At 37.7% G+C, this 25,000-nt stretch overlaps 1 protein-coding gene across 1 annotated transcript in view; it reads left to right on the top strand.

The window, feature by feature from the left end:
* The window catches only part of FRK (fyn related Src family tyrosine kinase), a 56,030-nt gene that overhangs the window by 12,637 nt on the left and 18,393 nt on the right, over window positions 1–25,000 (top strand). The window contains exons 2-4 of the mRNA XM_055810833.1: window positions 12,648–12,769; window positions 20,463–20,626; window positions 21,239–21,407. Of these exons, the coding sequence (XP_055666808.1) occupies window positions 12,648–12,769; window positions 20,463–20,626; window positions 21,239–21,407 (455 nt within the window). The remainder of the gene's footprint in view (window positions 1–12,647; window positions 12,770–20,462; window positions 20,627–21,238; window positions 21,408–25,000) is intronic.

Raw genomic sequence — 25,000 nt, 5'->3', positions numbered from 1 at the left:
CAGTATCATTTTTATCCATTGAAAGTCACCTGATGTTTTTTGCTATTTCAAAATAACAACTTGAATGGCTTGGAAAGATAATTAGTAGTTTTTGGAATACCTGCAAAGAGAGAAAAGAGAAAATGAGATCTTACTCTTATTACAGAGCTGAAATGTTTGAAAAATCATGCAGAAACTTCCTTTGAAGTTTTCTGACATACCTTTCTGACATGGTGGTGTGACCTCTTACGAAAGAAACCATCTGTGTGGGTCGCTCATAATATACACACTGATACAGAGTTTAATGTGCTCCCACTTTACTTCTGGAAATGAGAGGTGTCTTTAATGTCTTACCCTTCTCATCTGTCACCCTGAAGAGGTTACCCTGAAAACTAGGAGTTTGTTTGGTTAAGAAATTTGTCCACATGTGAAAAACTGTCTTTCCTTTGGCTCAGGGTCACATGGAGGTGCCAGACTGCACAGTTCCTTTCTGAGTCCCCCTGGGGACAGAGTAACCTGGTTGTTCACTGAAAGTTGACCTGAGAAAGGGCATGAGTCTGCTCAGACTGCTGGCGGTAGGCTGGGGAGGTATGTGCCCATATGAATGTTCAAAAGACAGCTCTGCACAAAATGGGTGGAGAGATCTGCTCTGCCACCAGTGTCCTGTGCAGGCAAGGTTTTTGTTTCCAAGGGCTTCTGTGTTCTGTACTGAGATGAGTTTCCCTGTGACAAAAGAAAATAATTTCTCAAGAATGATTTTCTCAGGAAAATCAATTGAGTGCTTTTGGAAGCTGTAATGGTTTAAGTGAATGTATGATTGACCATTTTCTTGTCCTTTTGAGTTTCCCTTAATGTTAAATCAATTGATGTTATTTGTGTTCTCTGTGCCATGTTAACATTAAGGCTACCTCAAGGTTTCAACTTTGTTCCTCAGTTGTTTTGAACAGCAGAGTTATTGCTTCTTTTAGAGTATATAACGGCAGTATAGCAGTACTTTTGTTCATGTATGTGTTAACAAATGCATACAAGCACTACAAGCATTGATACAAGATATTACAATGTTATTTGGAAGACTGTGCAACAGGAATAGGATCTGAGGAACACATTTTAAGTTGCTTTTTTTTTAAAAAGAGGTGATTATATGGTTATATTTCACAGTCAGTGTCCCAATGCTATGCCTATTAAAGCCAGTGGTAGCCTTTCATTGACTCCAAAGACAAGCTGTTTTAGAACAAGTTTTCAATGCAATGAAGTCCTTATCCAGGTATAGAACCACTACTGAGATCAAACTTTGATGATTGAAGTTAGTCTCAAACTGGAGAAATAGCAGGGACTTACATAACTAAAACACCACAGAAAAAGTAATATGATAGCACTTTCATCTATCATTTATTTTCTCATGTAGTAGCACTTCAGGGCAAATTAGATAATACAGCACGCAGATGACCAATATAGTGGAGAATGAATGCAAATGTTGAAATTAATTACACAATAACGAAGTGGCGGCTCAAAGGATGAGATTTATTTATGGAGATTTCCACAAATTAACTCCATCAGATTGTGATTTGGTTGCTGGTTTATTATCTTTTGTTCCTATTGTGCAGTGAAACTAGCATTGGGTGAGCTATGCTAATTTACAGTCAGGCACTTGGCCTTGTAATGCTAGCGCTACAGGAGAAATAGTCACTTCAGTCATTACAGAGTGCAAGAGTAGCCAAAGTTGCGGCGGTTTGTCATCCTGAAGCAGACTCAGACCAAATTAATTTCCATGTTTGCAGCACAGTCAACTGCTATTATCAACTACTGAAAAATTAATGTAGTATTATACATAATCCCTTACAACAGATTCATACAACAGTACAGTTATGGCCCACTGAAGGACTTACTAAAAAGGTTTGTACGCAAAGCGTCATGGATTTTTTAGACTAATGCCCAAGTAATCTTTGTGTTTGTGTTTGCAAGACTAAATTTGCTCTAGACTGTAAGAGGAAATGCCTACCTCTGTGGTGGGTTTTATCACACTCATTCCCTGTTGAATGTTACCTTATCCCACACAGTTACTTACTGTAAAAGTCCCTAAGGCTCTGGAAGGCCCTTATTTTAGGGCACAGCTTATTATTTTTAAGGAAAACAATGGACTAACACAAAACAAAGCTATTTCTTAGATCAAAACAGACTTTAGAGGCTCAGAGTCCTTTTTGACACATCTGCTGCCCTCTTCTCACAAGCTAATAATCTCTTACATTCTCTTCAGCTGTGCTCCCTGAGTGATTTGTTGGTGCAAACTGGGGCTCCTTCTGGCTCTCAGGTCAGTCTGCTGGGGTGGGTGTTTCACCTGTTTGCTGCGGTTACATTGTAGTCACTGGGGTGTGTGGAGTAAGCTACTGTTCACTGTTAGAGTCAGGTTTTTGGTGAGTAGAAAAGTTAACCCCCCTTTTTTGTGGTGAATCTTGTCCTTGAAGTCTGGAAGTAAAATGCTTTTTTTCTGGTAATAACCTGCAAATTTCCCATCTTGCTAAAAAACAATGGTAGCAAAGGTTCTGCCTAGTTTTGGTGGTAGCTTATGTATGTTTAGTCACAAAAAGATTACCTCTGTTATAACAGTGGTATATTCTCCAAATTACTGTGTGTAAGCATCTATGCATGTTGTATGTTCCAGCAAAATAGCAACTATGATATATTAGAGACATAGGTTTACATTGCCTTGTTTTATCTAAAGATCCCCTATTTTTGTGGATGAATGTATCACTTGTGTCCTAGCGCTCACATTCACGATCAAATAGATAAGGAAAGAAAGAAGGGGAAAATAGCTGTCTCCTGGAAGAAAGAAGCAGCAACATTTCTTGAGAGTCCTTCATTGTAGTTTTGTATCACATCAAAATATTTTACATGGCCTGAAACAAAATGAAGGGTATTGCTTGGTTGTATCTTGTTTTCAGATAACTTAATCCTTTCTGAACAAAATCAGAAGAAAATAATGCTTAGATTTTGATGGAAACTCCATTTGAAAACAGAAAGAAAAAGCCCTTTAAATCTGATTTTTCTTCAAATTAAGTACCTTCACAAGTTAAGCTATAATATTTTGTTTAGAAAATATATGGAGAGGTAGAACTTAATCTTATCCCCCCCCCCCCCTTTTTTTTTTTTTGCTTCTGTGTCTTTTTCATTATCACCTCTTACATTCTGCCATCTCACCAATAGAACTCTCTCAACTCTATCATAAATTTAGTATTTATGGAAAAGTGTCAACCAGTGAGCTATAATCAGTTGACAGGAACATTAGCAAAATGTTATCCAAAAGCCAAGAGCAAAATGGGATCTGTTATTTTCCAAAACTGTGTATTTCACATTGTAGTGGTTATTTAAGAAAAAACACACTGTTGATCTCAAAATATGGAAAATTCAGTAGAACTTGTGGTCTGTTGCTACAGGCTCACTTTCAAACATATAGGTAGATTTCTACATACAATCATAACATAAACTAATGCTGCTCTGTCGTTTCGATAGATCTCTGCTGTTTACATAGAGTAGAAATGAGCCTTTAGTTTTTCACAGCTGTTCACATGTTCTATGTTTTCACTCATGGAAAGAAAAACAGACTTATTCCACCCACCATCACTGTGAAAAGACTCAGAAGTTCTGGGTCCCACACACACAATGCATGCAGATAGTCTTCATTTTAGTTTGTGGTAAGTTACTCAACAACAAGGATCTGAGCAATGAACGTGACTCAGATCTTTACGTATGAAGCAAATTCACTATGGTTGCGCAAGGTTAAGTGTGCTGCCCTACATAACCATCCCTGAAAACCTGAATTTCTAGTTTCACTTGGAGGAAACTAGTTTCTGATTATAGTAAATAAGTAATCAGAACTGATCTGTGTCACTATACATGTGCATTTAAAATGATTTTTTATTTCAAGTATTGTCTGAGTCAGATAATTTCAGCAGTGTATTAAGATTTCAAACTATTTCTTTATATAGATAGAGAAGGCTGTTGTTGCCTAAGCATTTTTTTAAAGAATTCATCTGACGCACTTGTTGCTGATAGTACTTTGGTGAGTACGGTTTAAACCAATACATTTAGCGGTGACCTCTATTCAATAAATTTACGATGAAAATGAATGTTAAATTCTCTCTACAAGCACAAACATGAGTGCTGTGATGAACTAAAAAAGGGAAAAGATCTGTAGAGATCAATCCTTACAGCAAGAGTTAGTCTGTGAAATTGGTTCAAGAGATACTCTACCAAATTGTTTCCCCAGGTAGGACTAAAATTGCTGCCAAGGACACATGCCCCGCAGGGGCAGGATAACTGGGAAACCAACATTTGCTGAGCAGGTGCAGCAGCTCAGGCAGCAGCAGGTTACAGCCTTGGTTTTGTCTTGTCTTTATTTTCTCTTGACTGTTAGCTCTGACTTCCTCTCTTCTCTCCCTCCATCCCCTTGATAATATTCGATGGTCCTCTCTGCTCTGAATTTTCCCTGTCCTATTTTCTCCCTCCCTCCTATGCATTCCTTTATCATTAGCTTTAAATTCCTTCCCCTTAAATTTTGCCATCGTCCCATGCATCCTTCAGTGTCTGATAATAAATAACAGTGACAGCTAGCATTAAAAACAATCCCAGGCAAGCCTGTAGAAGGAAGTAAGGAGGAAGGGCTCTGTTTCCAAAGGACCTGAAGCTCAATCTTGTCTTTTCCAACCTCTGCACAGGGAAAGTCTGCAAGACCTAGAGTAATCCTGGACCTTTCACTGTGTAGATTCTTGTGCCATATCTAGGAAGGCTTGTGTTTTTCAAAATGCTCATGAAAGGAGTCTTTTGCAAGTTTTCATCTTCATGGTTTAGCCTGACTACAGCTTTTTCTGTTTTGTTTTGGGTTGTGTTTTTTTTCCCTATGCCATAATCAGGTTCACTGTAGACTATAAAGGGAAAATTGAAGCAGCCAGTGCTCATCTCCCATGCTCTCCTTCACACACACAGTTCATGATTTGTAAAGCACATCTGTTTCTTAACTGTGTTATATCTAGAAGGCTTTAATCTTTGCAGTGATGTTTCCTAATTTCTTGAAATGTCAGCTCCTGGAGAAAAGATATTACTTCATTAGTCTTATAATTAAGGCAGCCTAATATTTTCTATCAGAAGAGCTTGTTTAGTTGCTTATAATTTTTCCAGGCTCTACCTGATTGAATTTGAGTTGTCCAGGGTTGATACCAGGCACAGGCTGCCTTTTTCTCTCCCTGAAAGCAAAAGATGTGACTCAGAACAGTACAAGAAATTCTTTGCGGATGTACTTTGGAGGAAGGGCTTGATACTTGGTAGGGGAGATTGCTATATTAAGTGTGTGATTTTTTGCAATCTAAGGAAATCTTGCTTCAAACTAACCAAGCATTTGAAAAAAAAATTCTACTGTATATGTGGCAGTCAACCATAATCATAAGAATGTGACAACTACATTCTATATTTTTGATATTTTGGGAAAACCTAGCAAGTGCTTGGAGCCTTCCTCTCACCATGAGGAGGACATGCTGGTGGTGCTCTTTATAAACTTCTGTCCCTGCTTCCACACTACTGTTTACCCACAGCAGACTGCAAACCTGGCATGGATTGAAAGCTGGCTCAGCAGCCCCCTTTGTCCTGGATGGATGACAGCAGTGAAGAGTGGTGCACGCAAGCCTGTTCAGGTCTCCATGTGCTGAGTAGGCAGTGATCACAGGATGATCATATGATGAAAGTAATTGAATAAGACCCTGGAGGATCTCTCTGTCTCTCTTTCTCTGACTTTTGAGCTTCCCATGCATCTCTCCTTGTCTTCTGTGACACTGAAGTTAGCAGCTATTGCTGTCCAAATAAACTATCACATACTGCACAATGCTAAATTCCCTGAAAGGTAGGCCCTAGGCATTTCAAACTGGACATCCAAACCTACTAGAAAATACTTACAATAATGTCTTATTGTCTTAGTCCCTTTCTGTGGTGTTTCTCCACTGTAAAAAATACTTTACAAGCAGAAGTGCCACAAGAAGAAATTAATGAAAGTTCATAAAGCTTTCGGATATTATAGTCATGAACGCTGTAGTAGAGGCTGCTAGGAAATTAGCCATTCATGTAATTTTATAACTTGTATTGAGAGCAGAGACTAAACAATGTACAGTAAATAACTCTAAGTGTGCAATGACAAAACAAAATAGAGGGTAACTATTCAATGAACAGCATTCATATTAACCCTGTAGGAAGCACTGGATGTGGTAATGTAATTAAAGATGGTATCATACTGGATTTTCCTGAAAATGGCTGAGGCCATGAGAACAATATTAATATTGCCATCTCTTAACTTTGGAGTTCTTGATTTTGCAGTTACAGCTTTCTATGACTAGAGATTTTGAGGCATTTAAAATTTAATCTTTATATACTGTTGAAGCTTTTGTTTGGTTTGTTGTTGTTTGGCTTTTTTTAACTATTGCAATAGCTTTCTGCATTCCAGAAGAAACTGGGATATATTTGGTTTCAATATATATAGTATCTATTTTTCATTGTCTTCACCTAAGACTTTTGCTCTAATTACAGTAATTCTTTGCTCTTCTCAGTCTAAAAGACCTTTACTTCTCCTTAGAGCCTAGTACTACAGACACACTCCAGTTAATCTTCTGGAGGGGTGGTTAATCTGTTTGTCATCGTAATTTCTTCCGTAACAGAGACTTTTGGTTGGGAACCACAGAAATCTCAAAAAACCCTCCCAGCTGCTGAAATTTAATGGTCTCATGAGATTTACTCTAACATGAGAGGGTAAATCCCAGTTGCAAGCACTTGTGAAACCTAAGTGAGATGCCTTCATGCTGCAGAGTGCTGATCCAGGATAGGATCATGCTATCCATTTTAACATCTTCAGTTATTTCTGAAAATAAGTTTCATGTGACTGCTTTCCTGCTATTTTTTCTGTTATGCCTCCATGCTTTTTGAATGACCTTGCCATGTAGTCCTTCTCAGCAATTTTTGTCCACTTTCTTCCCTCCTCATTCCTATTGTAATGATCATGTTTTCTGTATGCGGCTGTAGCTTACTGGTGACTCAGCCCTGGGGATTTTCCCTTTAAGTTGGACATTCACAAAATTCAGAGTAGGTCACAGACCTCTGCCTTTAGCCTTATTTTACCTCCAGTATCCTGCAACTTGAATGAGAAACTGAAATAATCCCCCCTTATACCAGCTACAGCTAGTTATTAAGTAAATTCAGTGACTTCAGATATGACATTGTAGAGCTAATTCTGAGTTTGGTCTTGTACATATCAAATAAAATTAGAGGATAAAAGTGGGAAGCTGTGCTCTGGTAAACCCTGATGGAAATGGGTGACGCAGTCAGAACTTCTACATCATTTTCTCTGCTGACCTTCCATATGGATAACAAAAGAGCAGTGAGGGATCTGCTGAGATTTCCAAGAAAGCCAAAGATCATAGCTGTTAATTCAGAGTTGGTGTTTGGCTTGGTGATGAAGGTCTTACCCACACCCCAAAGGGGGGTGCACACAGAGTCCTTAATCATAAGTTTAGAGTTTCCGTTGTACAGCTGTACAGCTGCCCTGGGAAAGAGTGTGCTGTCAAAAAGTTTCTCCAGTAACAAATTTTTCACCTGGATCATGGCTGGCGGACTGTGGCTGTTGTTCCTCCAATGCAAAAGCAAGAGGCTGGGTTCAGAGAAAGGAGAATACTAAGAGCTCCTGCTGGAGGTGGGTGGCACAGTGGCCACACAGGGAAGGTTGAGGCTGCAGAAAGGTTTGTCGCTTTAGGACTTTTGTGTCTGGCCTGTGCTGAGGGGTACTCCTCCATGGCACTTGGCACATGCCTTGGTGCTTGTTCATTTGGCACGACTAAGGATCTTCGGCAGAGGTCAGCCCATGCCTAGAGTTAGGATTAGGAAAGAGAGGAATGCTAGAGTTCCAGCGTGACTGTGGCTGCTGAGGGACAGCCCAAGGAAGATCAAAGCTGCAGAAAGCAGCTTTTAGGCCGAGGCTTAAACCAGGTCTAGGATTAGTGTTAGGGCTTGGATTAGTTTTAAAGTTAGGAGGGTGACAAACTCTAGAGCTATGGTCTCCCATAGACTCCCAAGAAGTGTTTTGTCTGGCCCCTGCCTGTGGGGCTTTGTCTAAGGCTCAGCACACACTTTTCATGAGAGTTGGCAGTTAGCATGTTAGGGATTTAGGAGAGACCAAGCATAGACCTCCAGTGTAAGGGGGAGGGTGCGGAGGCTGTAAAAAGGCTATCCAAAGAATAGTAGGATGCTAAAAAAATGTTTCCCTTGGGAGCTTTTTCATCTGGACCATGGCTGGGAAAGCTTTTATTTGGGTTTAACTTTGAGTGTTGGATAGAGCTAATTTTGGGAGAGAAGCAGCCTGTGCTTTCCAGATGAGTTGAGATCTCTACTTCGAATAAGTGCATTGCACTGCTATGATCAGAAGGGGATATTGTGTTAATGGGAGGGAACAGAGGGAAGAAAACTCTTTTTACATACTCTTTTGAATTGGTATATTTGTGAGGATTTTTTTTTCCACTGGGATTTTGTTGTCTTTTAGGCATGTTGCTAGGCACTGGAAGCTTTACCAGTGGTATAGCATTGCAGAACTTTGCCTCCCTATCTTTCTTCGCTTTAGTGATTCTGTGAGTGGCTATGTGGCAAGTGATAACCCCTGGCCCATGTTACTCTTCCTCTCTTTTACTTTCCAGCTTAAAAGTTCCTTATGTATATTCCTGCTGTAAGAAAAAAAAAAGTGCAGAAGTAGGAGTAACTATTTTTATTTTATCAGACTTTTATGTAGCAAAGCACAGGGAGACACAAAGCAGAGCCAGGTAAATGGGGCTTTGACATTTAGACAGAGATCAGCTGTGCATTGCACCTCAGAGGACAGAGGGCTTCTGAGCAGAGGTGGTAATGGAAAGAGGTAACACCACCAATTTCTGTTGAACTCATGAATCCATTTTTATTCAAGCTGGACTTGAATGGGCAGGCAGAAGTGAGCATAGGTGACATGATCTCTGTTTCTTAAAAGAATTTCCCTTCAAGTATGACCACCAGCATTCAGCTTTATAAAGATACATCTTTTCTTTGATGGAAGAAAAGGATTATAGGAGTATGGGTCTCATCAGTGATACTGTCACAGTCAGGGAACATCCCATGACAAAGCCTGCTATGACCTGCGATGGATGATCCTGTGTCAAAACCTGCCAGTGGAATTGATGGCCAGTAGAGATGGGATTACTATGCTCTGAATAACCACAACAAACCTTACTGGTATTCCAGTATTGGACATCATCTGCACCAAGTAAGGACTGTGTTTGTTATGAACCTACATGATGGTCATCTTTTTTTGTCCCCAGAGTCCTCCTATATATGTTGGCCAGAAGTGACCTGGAAGTATCCTTAAGTTTTTAATGAAAGGATTTCTGAGAGCTATGAATGATGGTGGAAGCAAGGGATTTTGAGGAAAATGCTAGAAACCATCCTCAAAAAGCAGATCTGGTATCCTATACTGAAAAGGGCTTTGGGGCGTTGGACACAGTGCTGGCCAAGAAGGCATGTTCCTGGGTCTCACTGGCAGAAAAATACTATTGCTGTGCTAATGAGACAGCTCTTGCTAGAAATGGAAACTTATGCCCAAGTCTGAAATGCACTTGTTTGTGCCATACCTGGTAATCTACTGGTCCTGCATTGACAACCGACCCAAAGTGATCTGGCTGCAAGCCGAAGTGCAGAGTGAAACTGTATGAATTGCAAATTCAACCTTCTCCTGAACTGTCTAGGGCCACTATAGCACAATGAAGTCAGAAAAAGTGCTGGTTAAGTAACTTGTGCAATGGATAGTGCTTGATGTTTTAGTTATGTTTTTCCAAGTGTTCTGTTTCAAAACCTTCATCTATCTTTGAGCTATAAAACAGAAATACATTTACTAAGGTTTGGATGTTGGTTTGGTCTGACCTTCCTATCTCGCGGAACAATATGTCATGGTGAGCAATTGCTTTGATTCATTATTACTCTTTAGAGTACTTTTCCCCATAAGATACACACATTTGGATGAAGTAAAGTATTAAGCCTTTGAAGCATAAGTTCAATCACTAGAAATTAAAATAAGCCCTTCACGCTTTAAAAAAGAAATTTGAACTTCTATTTGTAATGAAAATAGTACTTTAAATTCAGATGCGCTTTTGTTAAAAAAAGCAAATAAATTAAATTCTTTGTTTTCAAGTTAAGGGGTTATTTTTTCAGAACCAGTATTGCTTTTGGTACTCTATGATTATTATTGCAAACCCAATGACTTTGAACTAAGAATCCCATATTCAATTGCTATTAAAAGTGATTTTCATTATATTCTTCTAAAATATTTTAATCACATCATATAAAGTCAGGCAAATGAGGTAATATACAGTATGTGTTCACTTTTCACTGTCCATAATAATTGCTTCAGTTACCTTCTCAAATACTGTTGCTTTAATTACCTTATTTTGTAAGTCAGGATCTTTTTAACTGCTAAGTTTATCTGGAGTCAGAACCTACATATGACATATCCTTCATATGACCTTTAATGGTAAATTCATATTGATTTTAATTGTTTTTCCAGTTTAATAAAAATAAACATATAATCTTTAAATTAATAAAACATATAATCTTTTAATTTTACATATTTTTAATTCAAAGGAACAGGTACATATGCCTAAATACAATATGCACTTATGTATTTTTTCCCAAAATCATATAGTAGACATGATTCTACATACACACGGTAATATTATCTTAAATTGTATTTCCCAAACAGACCAACAATTTCCTCTTGTTGAATACTTTGCATTACCGCTCATGGTTTCAGATTTAGCATGTTTGACTGAGTTACTAGCATTGTATGTACAAATACTAGGTCATGTAAAGACTATACTTTTGACTATCGTAAACATAAAATTCAACGTTAACAATGCCTTGAAAGCTCTTTTGGCTTTGGTACAAAATGAAATCATTTTGAATGGTTGATATCCTCTTAACCCATGAAGAAAGGAGACACAAAATTAAACACCTTTTCTTATATGCTCTTATGAGGATCAGTCAGTTTGGACATTACTAAGTGATGTTTTCAGATGTTATTCTCAAGGTGGATATATTTAGATATTTCAGAAAGATTCTAATGCAGTTTTTAGGCCAGGCAAATTTTCTTTGGGAGTTGAATTTGTACTCTGTCTTCTCATTCCTTTGACAAGAGCCTCAGTCAAGGATTTGAACATTTACTGATTACTTATTTTTCTACAGTCTAATTAATGAATTTAATTAATTAGTTGAATGAATGAACACATTTAACTAATTAAAATTATTACTAACACATTCCAGCTTTCTAATGAGATTCCTTTCCTTGCCAAATATGTATCAAGGCCTATTTTATAGAAATCATCTTCAAGTCAGAGGACAGGAATGCAGTCCAGAATATCTGGATGTCATTTTCTTCTTTTAACAAAGCATATTCAGTATGGGTTAGCACCATCTGTATTTGCCTCTTTTTATTTCCTCTTTATTCATACAAAACCCTTTTTCATTCCTCACGCTTGCTCAGCAAAGGTGTCACGTAATGTTCTCATTTATTTCCTCCATTCCTCTTGATGATTACAAGCCTTACAGATACTAAAGTAGTTTGTTGATGACTCCTCCTGTACTTTTCACTAGTAATTGATAAATCAAATAGTTAACTGATCAGGCAACTTACGTGTGGTGCGATATATTGATTTATCTTAAACGTTTGCATAATAGGTTTAGTTATGATTAATGTAAAAGGAGTTCTCCTATGAGTGTATGGCATCTAATTATTTATCACCATTTACTTCAAATAAGGGGTGGAGCTAATCTTGGAAAAAGCTTTCTGTGTTGGATGGAAGCTGAATGCCGCCCCAGTTGAAAATGCTGACTCATTTCAGTTTTATTTCCATTTAATTTGCACTCAGCACAAAGCAACAAAAGAACTAAATAGTACCTTCAGAGGAGCAAACTAAAACTATTGCTTGGTCAAGTCCCTGTAAACTACAGGGTTTAGTGAGGGAGGAAAGATATGTTTTAAAAGGCATACATAGGTGCAGATTTTCACAGAACCTGGCTATTGAGATGTTTGCAGTGACTTGGGGAAAATACTGGTTTTGTTTATCTAGCAGCAGTGCCAGTAACTCATATGACATGGTGACATGGCAGTGGAATGGGGAAGGCTGCAGGGTGGTTTACATCTTGGAACCTGAGAGCCCTTCTGCAGTTTTGGGGATCTTTGACTTTTAAGTTCTCAGGGTGTTAACACACCTGCACCTCTACATAGTTCAAGTGATGTCAATGGACTTGGCATGAATTTCTGCCACAGCAGCCTTGGCAAAATTTCTTTTTTCCTGGAATAAGTCCAGTCTGTCACTTCTGAATTCTCATTCCCTTGAAATCAGTAGGACTTTTCATCAGCAGTAAAATCCAGATTTCACTCAAATATGTAAATATTTTTAGCAATAAATTCATTGTGCAGATCTTGTTGGCCTTTCCCTTCATTCTATTGGAATTTAATTAGCATAGCACAGATTATCTTTTAGTAAATAGGCAGGATGTTTATAAAAGCTAAATTGTCTTTCTGGTACGTTTCATTGACTGGTAAAATTAATGTTTTTTTATTTGTTCAGATGGTTTTTTGGCCCAATCAAACGAGCAGATGCTGAGAAACAACTGTTATACCCTGGCAACCAGGCAGGAGCCTTTCTAATCCGAGAAAGTGAAAGTCTAAAAGGCGAATACTCACTCTCAGGTAACTTCTAGTTTTTAATCTTAAACAATGTTTTAAAAATTTCTCAGGTAATCTGGACTCTTCCATTTTTGAGAACAATAAACTGTGAGCATGAAAATGAAATTAAGTTCATAATAATATTTCTTTCCCAGGATATATAAAGAAAACTTGGCAAGACTAATTTGAGTTTTTACTTCCATTTATTTTATAGGCTTTGTTTATTAATATGCTCAGAACAGAAATGAACTTTCTTATGCTTAGTACTTCCAGCATGCCAGCTACCTTAAATAGAAACTATTTTCATGATAAAAATGCCAAAAAATACATCACAGTTGTACACTACTGTTCTGATTAGTACACAAAATAAAAAATAAACCATATTGGCAGATATTTGCAGTTTAAGAAAGTGAGATTTATTCTAGAGCACACCCTTAGGTTTATATTTATTGGTTTTCAGGGACAAAATGATAGAAAGATCTTCAAAACTGTACTTTATAATTAGTTATATTTCTTTGAAAAGTTAGCTATAAACATCAGTAAAAAGTCAGATTTATGATGATGATTGGTTTTGAAAGTTATTTTAAGTCCTTTATTTTAATCCAAAAGACTACAAAATAGGGACTCTTATTGACTCTTACTTGGTAGTAATTTTACTTACTCATATGTGTACATATCATCTTTTTCAAGTCATAGATATTTGCAATATTAGTAAATGTGACTGTCCATCGGTTGTTTTCTGTGAACACTTTCTATCAAACTTGTCATACAAGTGTGAGTCAAGAGTGTAACATTATCCCTGAGACAACAGGGCTATACACATAAACTTCCTAATGTGCTTTACCTATAAAATTCCATATGCTAGTAAAGGTTCTTGATGCTTGTGAATAAACCATAAGTTGTCACATGCAGTTGTATCAGTAAAATGAGAGGCACCTTATGCATAACCAGATTCTTTTGTATTGACTCCTTTTCTGCCTGGATGTTTATGTGTCAGTCACATTCCTGGGCATTACACAGAAACACATTAAGCAGCTTAATGAACTTTTGGCACATTCTTGTTTTCTCTTTCCAGATCCTAGGGAAAGGGTCTATACCTGCAATGTCTTGTGGTAATGGGAGGGTAGCTTTTTTTGCCAAAACAAAGAAATATACGTTGCCTGTGATGTGAAACACAGGGAAGTTTTTGAAATAAATATGATATTTCAAGTTCTGGGAGAGTTCATTAAATAATCTTCAGTTTGTCCTCAAGGAAGTTTGTTCTTGCCAAGAAGTGCTGATAAGGAACACCAAGGAATCAGATTGCTCCCAGATTGTGACAGAACTGACCCCTGTGGCTGCCCATTTTTATCCAATGACTGCATTATAGCCACAGACCTTTCAAAATGCTTTCCTTCTCTATGCCAACTTATCCCTGTCTCACATGATTTCAAATGTTCTTCATCAGTGAATGGATTTCATCCAAGGACTGGGCTGGACCGATAGCAACATGGTGTTATGCATGGAAGGATAAATAGACCTGTATTATCTGCTTAATGTTGGCACTTGAATACATGACACCTTACTAAAAATCAATGAAAAATCTTGTGCTTGCACACCTAGGGGTAGAAATGCAATGTCTTTTGATTATTCTCCAAATTTAGCCTTCTAGGAAAGATTCAAATTCTTAATTTTTCACACTGTGTACTGACTACTTCTGTGACAGGAAAGCAGCAGTACCTTATTTAAACCAAGAAGTACTGCAGAGCAAAATCCAAAAGAATGAAAATAAATACTAGGCCAGTATTTGTGGCAGGATGAGATCATCTTTTGATTCTGCTGTTTAATTTTTTCCTTACAAATTGTGGACAGAAACTATATTCTATATGATTCTATATATTTGATTAAATTAGAAAAGCTTGTCATAGACATTTTTCAGGTTTCTGAATAGGCTTATTCAGGAACAGGAGATTTGATGATGGCTGATAACAGCAAGATATGAAACCATCAGTGCTGGTTTCTTCCATGGTCGTTTTGTTTGTTGAAGGAAGGGAGATGTGGTGCTGAAGAACGTAATACATGGGGAGGCAAAGCTCCAGATATAGGAGCCAGCCCTCCTTCATGCACAAATGTGCGTTGTCCTCTGAGCATGTAGGCATGTGTGTATGTCTCATCTCAGATTTATTAAACATTTGTGCTCTTTTAGGCAAAGAAAGAGAATAAACTCTGAAGAAGTCTGTAGACAGTGAGTATTAGTGACATGATTTACCAGTGCTGCTAGATCTTTTAGTAGTTTCCCAGACTTGAACGTAATTTAGCCTTGGCATGCTACTTCATCCTGAGGAGTTAAATATTATTTGCTGCTTACTGAATAGGCTTGACTGAGTGGTGCCTGTTTGTGTTGTGCAAGCTTTTTTGCTTCCAACCTAATAGTATAGACATAACGGTCTAGACATTGTATGTCCATAATGTCATTACTTATGTCTACTTTTAGGAAAGCTAGTGCATCCCACAGCAAATGATGAAGTGGATTGTACTGTGGGGAGTATTGATTGGAATGAAGGTTGTTTAGTCCACCAGATGCTATGGAAAGGCATTTTTTCTGACTCCTCCTCTTTGTTCCGTCAGAAGGAATTATGAGACGCTCAAAGCTGAGGCAGAGAAGTAGTGGGTTTTTGAGGAATACTAGTTCAGAACTATTCTTTTGAAGGGTCTTGGGTGGCTTCTGTCTCCATGGTAGCTGATACACTGACAGGAAGAAGTCACAACTGATATTTTGTGATATTTTGACATAATTATGTCCTTAATTTCTGTTTCCAATTTTTTCATTGCAGAAAGCATAGACCCCAAACTCCCATTCTCTGTAGGACTAGTTGGGTTTTCTCTACCTTCTGTTGTTGTTTGGTTTCATTCCAGAGTAGATGGTAATGTCTAGAAGAGTTAAGGTCTTTAAGAAAATACTGTAATTCTCTCTCTGGACTAACATTTAGATGTAATAAAGCTAAAAAGGAAAAGAAGTAGAAAATGAAGTGAGATCTTTTACCCAAGCACCCATAAACTGATTTTATTACTTTCATGCTTGATTTCATACTCATATAGGCAATATATAAGAGACTTAATGTTAATGAGGGAGACAAATGGATCTTCTTAGGAAAAAAAAAAAAAAAACCAAAAGAAATAAATCCTATCTTTTGTTATAACGACACTTCTCACTTCTAACTTGCCTTGATGGGAAAACTCACAATTTGTAAGGTTTAGATGATAAATGACCATTTAAATTAAAAACAAAAAGTCATGTTCAGAAAGGTTTTTCTCATCTGTGAATGGTTAAATGGAAAGCTCATCAAACCAGATAGGCCACCGAGATATGTCGCTATAATTTTAAAGTGTTTGACATTTTAAAAATAGGTTTTCCCATTTTAAAAATGCACATGTTGTCGACAGATTTTTATGTTGATAACTGCAGCATCTGGTGTGAAATGTATTAAATTTTAAACATGTTGGTGCCATCTTAGACATTGCCTCTTTTTAATTAAAAGCCATAATTTAGATGTGCTCAGCTTAATTGAGTATCATTGCCAATGATCGCAGGAGGTTCTCTACTTCCCCCCTTGCTGAATAATAGTATCTGAGAGACTGATTGCATTGACAATGTAAATGGTTTGTGTTTTCTTCCATTTTTCCCCCATGCTCCTATAAAAAGATTGTGTGGCTTCCTCTAGGCCAGATTGGGTTTCAGCACAGGGAAAAATAGGTAATTGTTTAAGGCAGAAGGCTGCTAGGAGTGGCAGAATCATGGTCTTAGCAGGAGAATGGTTTCGGATCAGCCCCTGCACCTGTTCTGTGCTGGTGAGGGTGATCTCATAAGCCGCCCTCCTCCCACATTCCCCCATCCATCCTGGGATGGAAACCAGGCACAGCTTCTGCCAGCAGCGCTGCACTGCCTGTGCTGGAGAAGGACTGCAGACAGGATAGATGCTGGGACGATGGTGGTAATGATGCCTTAATGTCTCCACGATTCATTTGGTGAAGATGTGGACTTTGCTGATGTCACCATACGTTTTTCTACCCTGGGGAAGTATAGAGGAATGCAGGCAGTGGGTTGATGGGCACTGATAACATGCAGCTGTGGCCTTGCCTCAGAGGCGGTGGGTTGATTGACATGGACGATGTGCAGGTGTAGATCGTTCCTACCAAGTGGTTAAATAGCCCTGAGGACGGAGGGAGTGGGGTCGGATGGAGGAGGAGCAGTGTGGTCTGATCTCTGAAGGAAGGAGATACAGTGTGGACAGTAGAATCTGACTGAGGGTAAAGCCTTGTTGCAGCCTACTAGTTTGTGCTGCAACAATTGGTGGCCTGTGTGAGGCTGACTGGGTTGGACTCCAACTACAATAGGGAAGGAGTAGTGAATTATTTTATTCTCATCCTTGGGGTAGCAAAATCTACTTCTGCGTGGCCCAACCTTATGAAGATGGGAAGCAGAGAGAGGGCAATGCTTCTGTTGAACTGAAATCATGAAGAAATCTAATGGGAAGCTGTGATTCTGTTGGGAAGGGCAGGCTGAGGAGAAAAGTAGTGTTCAAACGCAGGTGCTGTGAAGCTAAAGTTGCAATCCTATCCTTTTAAGCACAGAGGGGGTTTCAGCTAGATTCTCACTGAATGATGTGCACTGCATCCTGTTGGGCAGAGGAACTGCACCGTGCTGCAGGGCTGCGAGTGTGCGGTGCAGGACTTGTACAGCCAGACTCAGCCATGGGGTGCAAGTAAACAGTCCCTTGCCAAATACTGCATTAATTAATCTCAGCTGCTTATCACAGGAAGAGGTGGCATCAGCACAGAGATTTTCTCCAGCTTTGCCACACAAATCACCACCTGACCTGGATATTGCCAATTGTAAGGCTTCATACAAGGCTCATCTAAGAAATTAGAGTACATCCTTTGAACCAACTCTTGCATTAATATTAGCTGCTTCACAAGTAATAATTGTAATACTGCTACTAAATAAAGCGGGTAGTCAAACTACTATCACTTGTGATATACGACTGAGACTGGATTAACACAGTGATCGTGCTGGCCTTTTATTCAATACATAAATAGCAATTCATTTGGCCAGATGCACTTTCCTGTGAACTTTACAAAATTCATTAAATTTTCAGTCTGTCATTACTGAATTACTCTTTCTTTCATTTTGCCTCAGCCCCATTTCCAAATGATACATCACAAAAATATACGTGTGTTTTAGATTTTGAAAATGCTAATTATGGGTGTTAATTAAAAAAAAATGGCATTTTAAAAGTGTGATGTATTTGTCTTTATACTATGGGGTTATACTTACAAATATTCTCATTTCTGGTCCTCGTGAAGAATTGTAAGTTCTCAGGTCTCAAAACGTTACCCGTGGCAGCCAGTAAATGCCCTCAGATTTCCAACAGCTCCTATATGCCCTCTGGTGGTCTGGGATGACAGCCGCACAGTACAGTTAGAAAAATATTTGATTATACATGACAGTACTTGAGGAAGGACATATTCTCCTTTTTAACTCAATCACTTAAATGGTGAGAGAAATTATACTTTGTGTAAGCTTTTTTAATTCCGTGCAACCAACAATTTTCTGTATTTCTTATATATATAGCTGTGTATTCTGTTATTGTGACCAAAGTGATTCCCAACATTCATGCAGTGTCACAGTATCAAGGATCTATCAGCTATAATGTCTCCAGAGGGGAGCAATAACAATTTTTTTTTATAATGAGATTTTCGAATGTACCAGACTGAGGCTGCTTCTAGTATTGAAAAACAGTTCAATTGAATTATTCAGCTAAGAGTACCCACTAGTCAACATGACCAAATTGACTATGTTTGTTGGAATTTTGGCTAATAAAAGGTATACTGGAGGTAAACAGCAGGAGACCTTTCCTCTATGTCTCCCTGTTGCTTTTCACACTTTTGTCTTGTGTGAGGAGCCTGAGAAGGGGACAATGGAACCTCCCAAATCGATGGGTGTGGAAGGAGCCACCTGGTCTATTGAAAAGGTGTAATGTTGGGTGACCAGGATGGCAACTGGAGCATCCTTCTCCCCTTGAGAGCTTGTTCTCCACCTGTCGTGGAAAAGCACTATGCTGTTTCATTAAATGGAGCGTGAGATACCCCTCTGATTTATGTTCCCATTTTTATCTATTCTTACTTGTATTTTTCCAAAATGTGGTGCTTCACATTTAGTCCTGCTCCAATGTTTCTCCTTCTGGCCATTCTCCAGGCTCACTTGATGATTCCCATTCTCCTTTTTGGCTCAATTCTCAATCTCACTGGCCCCCACCCTAACTGGACAACCTGTGTCCCTTCACCTTGCTCCCACACCAGCTCTAACAGGTGGCAACCCCCTCCCATCCACACTTTCAAATATTTGTCTCTCACAATCTCATTACCGCTTGGTACCATTCCTTGAGCGCTGAGCATTTTGCCATCTGAAATTCCTAGGATCAGAAAACCTCCTTCCACTGATGCATGCATCTTCTGTTTGAGACACAGCAAATTTATCCTACTACTTAAACACCTTCCCTCTGAAGTTATGCTTTATGTGGTCAGGATTCCTCATTACCAGCTAGGTTCATTGAGGTACATTGTTACTATTAGATTTAACAGCTCTGGCATTGATGGGAGTTAAATCAGTTACCCTTTGGTATGATTATGTACATTATAGAACATACAAAAAAATTTAAAAAGGATGAGATAAAGATGAAATAATCAGTATTTTTAAAATATTTATTTTATTTTGTCTTATTAATGGTACAAAAAATACTTTTTTCCCACACCCCAATGGATTGTCTTGCTTACACTCCCTGGGTTGCACACACCTTGCTTTGAAGACCACTACTCAAAGCCATATATGACAGAGACATCAAAAGTGGCAATTACAAACCTAATATTCCTTCAATAATGCACACAGTGAGTGACAATGCATTTTTTGTCCATCTCTGGCCTGCTGCTGGTCCAGGTCTAGCCCCAGCATGCAGTGGCCCAGCCTTCTTTCTGACGCCTCTAAAGGGTGCTCTGACAGTCACAGGAAAGGACACTTTGGGCATCATGACAAGTATGTAAATAATCTACAGGAGGTAAGGAGAGAAAAGTCTTGTTGATTAGGAAACAACAGATCAGAATAAAACACATTTCAATGGAAAGGGAGTCATCAGCTACTTGAAAAAGAGCATTATTGGTCTGACTTTTACATATTCCAAACAGACGGGAAGCTCAGTAAAACCCTTGGAAAATGTAAGTGCTTTTCAGAGAATGATGGCTGTGTGGAGTTCTGTTTGCTTTAAAATGCCTGCCAGCACAGCAGCTGCTATTTGGAACGTTAACACTGACAAATGAAATATTAAAAACTGATTAAATGATTACTGTGAATTAGATGCTCCTGGCTGGTTCTGGTGTCCTAAAAGATAGAAAATAAGAGCTGCCTCACAGAAGATGCATTTATGTATTTTGTGTCATTTCTTATGGTGCAAGCAAGAATTTCCAAACCTGAATGGTTGAAGACCGATAGACTAGATACGTTAAGCTATGTAAACAGTGGGTTTTGGTTTGAAAGAGGTTTTTTATAGTTGTCATCTTTGAGACTAAAATAATTTATTCTAAGGTCCTTATAAATACATTTAGGAATATTAGGATGGTTTGGCAATAAGCTGTATTGTACCACCGCTATAATTCCTGGAAACTTAATATATTAAAATCTTCTTAGTTTTTGATGGTGTATCTGTGAAGCACTACAGGATCAGAAAGCTGGATGAAGGAGGCTTTTTCCTAAGCAGAAGGAAGACTTTCAAAACTCTGAATGAGTTTGTTGACTATTATAGTAAGAACAGTGATGGTCTCTGCGTGGTGCTGGGAAAGCCATGCCTAAAGGTAAGAGTAGATGCTAAACTGTGCAACCTATTGTTTGTAAGCTAACTCAACAGTCAGAAAGTGTTATCCCCATATCTGCTTCTACTATTTCAAGATGTTGATGATCTGCTTATTTTCAGGAAGTTCTGGGCAGCGCTACAGTTTTGTTCTTGAAGCTAACAGGCTGATAAAAAAATACCATGCCATTTTGGACAAATCATATGTGGCTGGAGCAGAAAATATGCCAAATCATGATTTATGGATACCTTTTTATAAATGTATATGGAGATGAAATCTCCAACTTCATAATTCTAGCTGTCCATAAGTAATTACTGAGACAAACCCACAAGGTTCAGGCAAGCAATACACCACTATTCAAAAGGCTTACTAGAGGGATGATTTCTAGTTTTTACTTTTAATGGCAGGATATTTTCATTAGAGTATTTCTTATTTCTAAGAAAAGTACCCAGATGTGGGCTGTATTTTATGTTTTCAGATCACTTTATCATGTGTGGGTACTCTAAGGAAACATTTATATCGGGTGTGACTAAACATGACATAGTTAATAATGACTTACATATGCTGTTGAAAAATATTATGTCTCAATTACTGTATTATTTCTATTTTTACCAGGTACAAATTCCTACTACTTTTGATTTGTCATATAAAACTGTTGATCAGTGGGAGATAGACCGGCAGTCTCTGAAGTTGTTGAAAAAATTAGGATCTGGTCAATTTGGTGAGGTATGGGAAGGACGGTGGAACAATACCACTCCTGTGGCAATCAAAACATTAAAACCAGGTATGTGAATTAGTCTTAAATGCTAATAATGTGAAATGTTAGCAAGGGTGCTCATTTATTTTTTAAATGCTACTGAAAAGAGACCCTATCCATATATGCAATCAGTCTTAAAATCCATGCACTTAAACATGAAGATTAGTAAACCTCAAGGTCCAGGTGCTCTTTGGTATTTTGAATTACAAATTTATACAATTTTCTGTTTCCATATGAGCTGAATTCTTTCTTATGCAACATCTATATTACATAAAAATGCTATCCCAGCAAGGCCATCTCTTTTGTACAATGTTGCTTGTATGGAACCGAATGACTACATTTCATCTGTAGGTGAAGTAATTGATTTACTACTGGTTTGTCATCTGTAGAATTTCTTCTAGTGATTAGATGCTATATTATAGTGATTCCTTAGGTAATATATAGAATAGGTATTATGTTAAGTTTGTATTTAAGAAGTGCTTTAATCTTAATTTGATTGAATAAAATTTCTCAAAGTTTTTGATACACATATAATAATATAGCTTTTAACCTTTTTCTTAATTATTTTTCATTAACCTTAAATTGACAACATAAAATATCTGCCAGCAGATGGCAAGAACCACATAGATAAAGTAGTTTGGATGATACACATTTTTTTAAAAAAAGACATAACAATATAATAAATTGTGGTTAATTGAAAAAGCTTGTGCTGGCCATTAACGATCATGTTTCAGCAAGCATAACAGGTTCAGATCTTTGATTCAGAATAACAAAAACATGCTTGAGCTCTGCTTGAATGGTCTCCTGAACAGGGAGGAATTTAAGCATGTGTTTTAGGGCTATCTTGTGTCAGGATATTGTTTGGTTTGGGGCTTGCAAATTGAATGAAAATAAGCACCTTTTTTTTTTTCTCTACTTAACTGAAATTAGAGAAACTGCTCATACTAAAGTCCTTCTATGATTCATGTGAAAGACAGCATACTTTTTTTCAGAGAACTGATCCATCTCCGTAGTGACCCAGTAAACACAGAAACTGTCTTGAAATGTCTTTGTCTATTTCCCTTTCCTAAGATGGTATTCACTAAGCCTGTGCCTTTTGTTCCAGGGATCCATATGCCTATTTTTTATTGATTTCTGAAACCACAAGTCTGATACCAGTCTTTTTCTCCTTGTGTCTGACCTGAGTCTTTCATTTTGCAGTACAGGCCCATTACCTCTTGTCTTATACACAATGACTAAAGAGTACCTAATTGTTTTCTTCCTCTTTACAGAAGCGTTGCACATACTAAAAAAACTATCAAGTTCCTCTTTGGTCTTCCTTTCTTTAGGTTAAACAGCTCAGCCAGATTCTTTGTGTATCTCAGATGTTTTAGATGTCCCATAGTTTTCAGAAGACCTTCACTGAGCTGTGGTAACCATATTTTTTCTTAGTATGGTGCTAAAGAAAGAACAAGTCTGGATGTGTAAAGAGAGGGATTTGCTTCGTATTTCTGACATTCTAGACCTCTGTTTAAACAATCAAACATGATGCTTCCCTTTCTTCTCCATGAGACAAGAACCTAATTTGTCCATCTGAGTTTACTTTCCTTTAATGATTTAATGCAACATCTGGAAAAGTCTGTTTTATTGCAGAAGACTGAAGGGTCCTTAGTAAAGTGTGAAATTTTTTAAATGATATTTAAAGAAGGAAATAAATGAAGCTGGAATAAAGAACAAGACTAAGATATCTCAATTTTTTTTTGTGATATTAAGTTTTCTTTTAGAATTAGATTTTGAACAAATGGCAATGCATACATTTCAACTTCCTTTAGCAGGGAAGTGCAGCTGACATTTATCTGGTATTGCATATACAAAAATAGGAAGCTATCTTAATCATATTTCATCTCCTCTTAATAATTAAATTCAAAACACTAGTTCAGCTTTTTCTTCTGTATAATGGGGACAGTACATAATACTTTTCTCTGTGAAACAAACTTCTGTGTTAATAATGGATTGAATCAGAATGACAAGACTACCGCGAAATATGTGAAACTCTAGTGGCAAGTTCCAGCTGCAATTTGCCTTCGTTTTTTTTCCTTTTTTTTTTTGATGCTGATCCCCTGAATGACTGCTACTAATACTCCACCTGAAGAGAAGGAAGAGTTAGTTCATTTCTCATCTGAAACATTTGAATGTGTTCAAGGCCAAACTGATCTATGGAGATCCATTCTTTGACTGTTGTTCAATTCAGTATCCTTTCGATGTCTTGCTGATAAAGCTTGCAGAAAACACAATAATTTTAGAGTGACATAAGCAGGAAGAGTTGTTTTTTTTTTATGTTTCTATAATAATAGGATAGCCTAAGAATGCACACACAGAAGACTATAAAACAAGGAAAAAATGGTCACATAAACTTCAATAGGTTTGCTAGCTAAAAATTACTTTTTACACTGGAATAAACATAATATTCACTGCAGACTCATTTTTATGTACAGACTGGCACAGTGTAGTGGAAGAAGCCCCTTCAACTGTGATACTTTTTGTGGTATCATAGTTCGGCTGGGAAAAAGGGCTTGATTAATCAATACTTTTTCCATCTCTGTTTTTTTTCACTCTAGTCAACAGTAGTAGTCTCATTGATTTCACAGGGAGTTATATTGAGTCAGGGCAGACACAAGCCCCACCTGGATGTGATGCTTGGATAGCAGAGAGTTTGTGATCTAATACTGTGATAAGGAAGTTGTGCATTGCACTTAATGATGCTCAGAATGAAGACTTTGATGCTCCAAGTCATCTTGATAAATTATATAGGTAATACTGAATTTCTTATCACTGTACTTTGCGAACTATCTCGTTCTACAAAAATGGTTCAAACAATCTCAAATGGAAGCATTTAACCTTGTAGTACACTTCTCTAGGGAATTATCTTCTTCTATACAATGTTTTTCACCATTTGGCATGCTTTACTGTAATCAGTTAACACTGGTTTTCCATAGCTTGTTCTCATCGTTACCCATGAGGAATAACTTTTCAATAATTAAAGGAAAACCCCAGTACCCTCAGCCTAGTCTGAGTAATAAATGCTTAGCTTCGTACTAATAAAATTACAGCAAAGGCTAGGTCTGATAATTTCATTCATCATAATATGAAGATAAGTGAATGGAAAACACAGTACTTCATGAGTAATCAAGAAATACATCATGTTGATGATTGAAGCTTCTAATATTCACATAGACATCATTTCAGGCTCCCAGTGTAACACACTGTAAAACAATCCTCTTGTATTGCTTGGCTCAAAGATCTAAATCAGTTGTCTTTACACTGAGGGAGAAGGGGACATGTTTTAAATCAAAGCCTTTTTGCTAAGCTGCTGTACAGTATAGACCCACTGGAAAAGAAAGCAATCAGAACAAGAGAATAGTGTGATAAGCTGAAAGTGATCTGACAAATGTAGGGTTCTGTTAAAATGGCTTTACCACTAGAGAATTTTGTGACATGGAACCATGCTCACATTACCAAGCAACAGCAGGTTAAGCAAGTAAGGTAATCATGTAGTAAAAAATATAGAAGAGCATAATGCAATCAGTATGTCGTAGATTTATAGGCCTGAAGACCAGAAGGAATTTCTGCTGGTTGGAGTT

This window comes from Falco peregrinus, chromosome 7 (genome assembly GCF_023634155.1).
Source record: "Falco peregrinus isolate bFalPer1 chromosome 7, bFalPer1.pri, whole genome shotgun sequence".
In the NCBI taxonomy this organism is placed as follows: domain Eukaryota; kingdom Metazoa; phylum Chordata; class Aves; order Falconiformes; family Falconidae; genus Falco; species Falco peregrinus.
Note: the sequence above shows the minus strand (reverse complement) of the source record. Positions and strands in the feature narration are given on the sequence as shown.